The 6,000-nt window shown below is 37.4% G+C and overlaps 1 protein-coding gene across 1 annotated transcript; it reads right to left on the bottom strand.

Annotated features, from left to right (window-relative positions):
- Positions 1 to 5,422: 5,422 nt before the first annotated feature.
- On the bottom strand, positions 5,423 to 5,769 carry LOC142176014 (secreted RxLR effector protein 161-like). The gene is made up of 2 exons (XM_075243047.1): positions 5,634 to 5,769; positions 5,423 to 5,544 (listed from the first exon to the last, which is right to left on the bottom strand). The coding sequence occupies exons 1-2, from the start codon at positions 5,767 to 5,769 to the stop codon at positions 5,423 to 5,425; spliced, it is 258 nt and encodes an 85-aa protein (XP_075099148.1).
- Between the last annotated feature and the right edge of the window lie 231 nt (positions 5,770 to 6,000).

Genomic DNA, 6,000 nt, shown 5'->3' on the forward strand with positions numbered 1-6,000 from the left:
GTCCACGTCTCTGTGCTTTCATTTGCACAAATAGTAAAGGCTAGAGGAAATATCTGTCCATTTGCATCCACAGCCACGGCTATCAATAGCTTGATATCGTACTTTCCATAGACATGAGTTCCGTCTATGGATATTACGGGCCGACAATACGGAAAACCATCAATTGCTGGCTTAAATTCCCAAAACACGTAATTGAATATATATTCTGGTTTACCCGGACTCCGCTCAAGCTTCCATTCAATAACTGTTCCGGGGTTAAAGTGCTGCAGTGCAGCTATGTAGTTAGGCAGATCTGCAAATGACTTATCCCAGTTACCATAGACTATTTCAAACGCTCTTTTGCGCCCAAGATATGCCTTTCTTTTAGTAATTGTGTGACCATATTCCTGGTAGACTGTTGTAATGCACTCTTTGATTTTATACTTATGGACGCTTCAATATGCGGAATAAGTACAAGAGATATCAAGTCAATATCCAAGTTGAAGTGATTCCCGTTGAAAGTGTCCATTTCGCATGTGTGGGTGGGAATGTATTTACCCACTTTCCACATACCTGTTTTCTTCTTCGACGCACGCAACATCCAATTACATGGCCAAAACCACTTGCGGCAAATAGCCTTGTATACCGTCGGACTTGACTCCGATACCTGCATCTCACGACACTCTTTAACATTGTGCATTTTACAAGCCCTGCTTACGCGTGCTTTATCAGGAAAAAGCATCCCCTTTGCAAGCACCATTGGTCTAGACTCATCCCACATTGCTGTCCGGATTTCATCAAAATCCCGTGTGAGAGCTTCCACATCCGGCACGGCTGACAAGTTATCAATATAAGGAATCTCCCTTGAATGAAACGACACTTCAGACTCGTTCACTTTTCGTCTATGGGGGGCTCTCTTCAAATCCGGTCCTTCCTCCTCGTCCTCTTCATCACCATCCTCACGAGCAAATGGTGTCTCGTCTCCCGATTCATCGGCATTGTTATCGTAATCGCTGTTCTCTTCCTCACTCTGTTCATCTGCCAGATCCTGATGTAATACGTCGTTTTCGGGCAATTGAGTGAGTACGGGTAGTTCAACTTGCTCGTTTTCACTGCACATTTCAACAAAAATATAAGCTGCTAAATTAATAAATGCTTTATATATGGCTGTAGCTTTTCACTTACAAGTTGTAATGTGATGACATTCCATGATGGACGTTTTCAGTTAGGTGATGACTACCGGATGGGTCACTTGTAAAATTCATATCCGGCCGGTACCCCCTATTAAATAAATGAGCGTTAAAATTTATTCAATACGCAAAAATATACATAATTAACACAAATGAAAATTGAAGTTTACCACTCTTCTTGTGAATTATGGAAAGCAGGGTATAAATTATTTTCTCGCTGCTCATTCGCCGACGGTGATAAATTTAAATCAAGAAAAATTCTTTCATCTGGAACATGTCCGGCAAAAACTGATCCAGAATAACCACCCGATGACTGGGGATTATCTCTACTACGCACAACCTCATTTTTTGGAACGTCTTCGACCTTCACGTACATCTCCAACATTGTGATTACAAGAAATTCCTGGCATTCGTCCGGAGTCCTCAAGAAATCACTCAAAGTGTCATCATCGTCGATGTTAAACTCTGAGTAAAAAGCAACCCCTTGCGGCGTAACGGAATACGGATATCTTCCGGTTACTTTGAGTATCACTGAACGTTTTCTCACACTCATTTTTTTGTATAACAACGATATTAATGTTTTGTACTCCATTGAAAGTGGCAATTTAACATTACACTTAGCAGGTAAACTGTAGCCCACAGAGTTATTCTCCATCACAACCTCACCCCCAATATAATGATACTCTTATTCTACGTTCTTCAGACATAATGAAAAAATGCTGGAGAATTTAACAACAATAGAAACCAACAAGAGTTAAAAAAATTTTTTGAATGAAGTTGGGGCGATTCTACGATGTTTATATAGAAAATGGCTAGCCGGGTTATTTTTTTTTGTATATAGCGCCACAAAAAGTGGCTTTATACACATTTAAATTATTGAAACCAGACATTATTGGTGGGGTCAGGGTATAAGGCATATAGCGCCACTATTAATGGCGCTATGTAAGTTTGTCAGTATAACGCCACTAATAGTGGCGCTATACAGTAACGGTACAGTTAACGTTACTGTATAGCGCCACTATTAGTGGCGTTATATATACTTTGGTAACTTTTTTTTTACACTTATTTGAGTATTTTTAGTAAAAATAAACCATATTTTGGTTCCGCACTCAGCTGAACCCTCTCTGCAAGAATATTTTTGGAGGGCCCTACTTTCATTACTGGTAAAAGTTCTAAACTTTTTCCTTGGATATTCGTAAATGCTCTAAAGTGCCAACTAGCTCTTTGATAGGTGTGGACAACTCTTGATAGTTCAGCGGTTACCTGTTAGCCACATTAGTATTGCTCACGTGCCAAAAAGAATATCGATGATTACGTCCTCCGTTCTAGTTGATGTGAATTATTTTTTTTTGGTATTATTCAAAAAGAATAATAATTTTCTAAATTCGAAAATATTTAGCTTAAATTTTCAATTCTACCCTTAATGAGAAGTTTTTATAACTACACAAATACTCTCAACCACTTTTTGATTTATTTTTTCTTAAATTGGAACGGATAGAGTAAACTTTAGCTGTTAATTTGAATATTGATTACAATTATTTTCTTAAAAGTTTATATATTTGAAAACTAGGCTAAACATACGACATTACAAACATCTATACTTTATAATCTTAGAGAGATGTTTGAAAATTCATAGTCCAAAGTAAAAGTTAGTTCTAACTCCACCCAACATTATTACATTTGAAGAGGAAAAAAAGACAGAAGAGTGATACGAACTATCAAGTACTCCCTCCGTTTCGTATTAGATAAGATACTTTCCTTTTTAGTCTGTTTCAAAACAAATGATACATTTCTAAATTTGAAAATAATTCAACTTTAAATTCTTTCATTTTACCCATTTACCCTTAATGAGAAGCTTTTATAGCCACACAAATGTCATGGCCCCACAAACCTTTTACCCCTTAAACTTTTAAAATCACAAGTTCAAAAGTCTTTTTTTTCTTAAACTCCCTGCCGAATCAAAGTACCTCATCTAATATGAAATGGAGGGAAGGGAGTAATTAATTCTAATGTAAAGTGGGAAGAAAGATCTGTTCTTTGACACTTTAGTCCCTGCATTTTATGGAAATATAATACAAAGATTGATGACTATCTAGCTATACCAAGGAGCAAAAAGACTAACCCTTTAGGAATTGTACACTTGGTATTTCACTTGCAGGCACTGACGAATGGAAGGTTTTTGAGTATGAGGCATAGGGCCATGGTGAATTCTTGCAGAACGAGGTTGTCAATGGCATACTTTGGAGCTCCAGCCCCCAATGCCAGGATAGCTTGTCCCCTTGAGTTGCTCTCACCACAAAGACCTTATCTCTACAGACCTTTCACTTGGGATGAGCATAAGAAAGCTACTTATTCCAGGAAGCTTGGAGACGCACGCCTACACTTCTTTAGGGTACAATCAGATCTTTGTGAATGAAGGGGAAAAAATGGGGCTTCAATGGTTGTGTACATCCCCAAAGGGGAGTTTTGTTTCCGCCCATTCCCCCTCTGTTTTGGCTTAACATATTTTTAACTATTTCCTAGGAGTACAAGCTTTAATGAAAAAACAGATTTGGTTTTCTCTTGTACTTTGATGAAGGTAAATGGAAATTTATTTCGGAAGCTCGATTAGCACTATGGTTTTCACTTTCAAACAAACTCGTCAATAAACTCATTTCAATAAAACCATTTTGAATATTTGCGAAGGAAGCTTTGGAGTAATGGTAAAGTTGTCTCCGTGTACTCTACAGGTCATGAATTCGAACTATGGAATTAGTCACTGAACGAGACCTTGCGTGAACACGAGATACTACGTGCAATGGGTTGTTCTACCCTTTTGCCCATTTGTGAATAATGCTGCAAGGAATTGCGAAGTTATGATTCTCTGGTTCCATGACATACGCGTTCGAGTCAAAGAGTAAGTGCAAAAAGATCAATAGTCAATAATAAACACAGTTAGGTCCGATTTGTTAAAGATAATGAAAGGAATGCTGGTGATAGGGTTGCAGAGGTTAAGGCACTAAGCAATAGCAAGCATGGGAATAAAAATAAACTTTTAATCCAACATTGACAAAGAATATTAAATTCAAATCAAAAAATTTATTGATAGATGGCGCCTGCCAGTGTCTTATTCTTATTTAATCAAAGGTACCATTGTTGAGCTTAAGCACATACACAAAGCCTACGCAGCGCAATATTAACAGGAACGTACCTTCCGCCATTATTGTTCAAGCGTTGCAGGAAATAGCCTTTGAAACCTTTAGCATAAAACCTAGAGATTCTTCTAGCATATGCCTATCATAGGATGCGAGACTGATGTAGTCACAGGCGTATTTATAGGTAGGCTAGGGACTCTTAAGCAAATACTTTAACCTTAGAGACTTCTCCATAAATTATAATTACCCTAGGTACTTCTAATATATGGTAATTTTTTTCCATCAAAGAAACTACCATATATGCACAACTACAAATATTATCTGATATATTATTTCCTTTAGGAGACAAGGTAAATAATTTATTACCTTATATGTGGGCCACACTAGAAGTCTCTAGAAGAGACGGTAAATTTCTAACATTCTTCCACTTGGCCCACATATTAAAATCAGATAATTTTTTATGAGAGATAAACATATAATATGTCCATAGACTTTATCACTCAACTAAGAGTTATGCAACAATCACTTTCGCTAGAACATATCATCACACGAATCATACCGGTCATGCTTTTAAACAAACACTTCCTTCCATGTATTACAATGCACAATATATTCTAACAAAGCGTCTAATAACTTTACGAATGAACTTAATATAAGTCATTCAGAGTCTAACTTTATTGATCCAATAATCACAAATAATACATGAAAAACCAAGTGTGTATTGTCATGTATATCAAAATAAACATAATGTCCAGACAAACTATTAGAGAGCAAAGAAAAACTAAATTGAGCTACTAAGCCTCAGATGGGTTACATGATCCTTGAAAATATTAGCCGAAAGACCTTTAGTCATAGGATCAGCAATCATCAAAGTAGTACTAACATGCTCAAAATTCACATCTTGCTTTTTCACATAGTCTCTAACCATCAAGTACTTTATGTCGATGTGCTTGCTTCGGCTGCCACTTTTATTGTTCTTAGAGAAGAACATTGCAGCTAAATTGTCACATAAGGTTCTCAATGTCCTTGAAATGGAATCGACAATCCTAAGACCAGAAATAAAGTTTTTCAACCATAACGCCTGTGATGTAGCTTCATAGCATGCTATAAATTCAGCTTTCATTGTGGATGTTGCAACAATGGTCTGTTGACACTTCTCCAAGACACAACACCTCCAGCAAGGAGGAAAATGTATCCTGAAGTAGATTTACCAGTGTCTTTGCATCCACCCAAATCAGAGTCTGAATATTCAATCACCTCCAATGAGTCAGAGTATTTGTATGTGAGCTTAAAATCTTGGTTCCTTGCAAGTATCTCAAGACACTTTTACCAACTTTCCAATGATCAAGACCATGGTTACTTTGATATCTGCCAAGCATTCCTACCGCAAAAGCAATATCAGGTCTAGTACAGACATGTGCATACAAAAGGCTCCCAACAAGCGAAGCATAGGGAATGTCTTTCATTTTCTCCTTTGGAGTGTGCAGCATAGAGCCATGGTGAATTCTTGAAGAACGAGGATGTCAATGGCCTATCGTAGAAAACCTAGGAGTCTTCTAGCTTGTGCCTATCGTAGGATGCCAGACTGATGGAGTCACAAGCGTATTTATAGGTAGGCTATGGACTCTTAAGCAAATACTTTAACCCTAGAGACTTTTCCATAAATTATAATTACCCTAGGTACTCCTAATATATGG

The sequence above is a fragment of the Nicotiana tabacum genome, chromosome 22, assembly GCF_000715075.1.
Source record: "Nicotiana tabacum cultivar K326 chromosome 22, ASM71507v2, whole genome shotgun sequence".
Classification (NCBI taxonomy): domain Eukaryota; kingdom Viridiplantae; phylum Streptophyta; class Magnoliopsida; order Solanales; family Solanaceae; genus Nicotiana; species Nicotiana tabacum.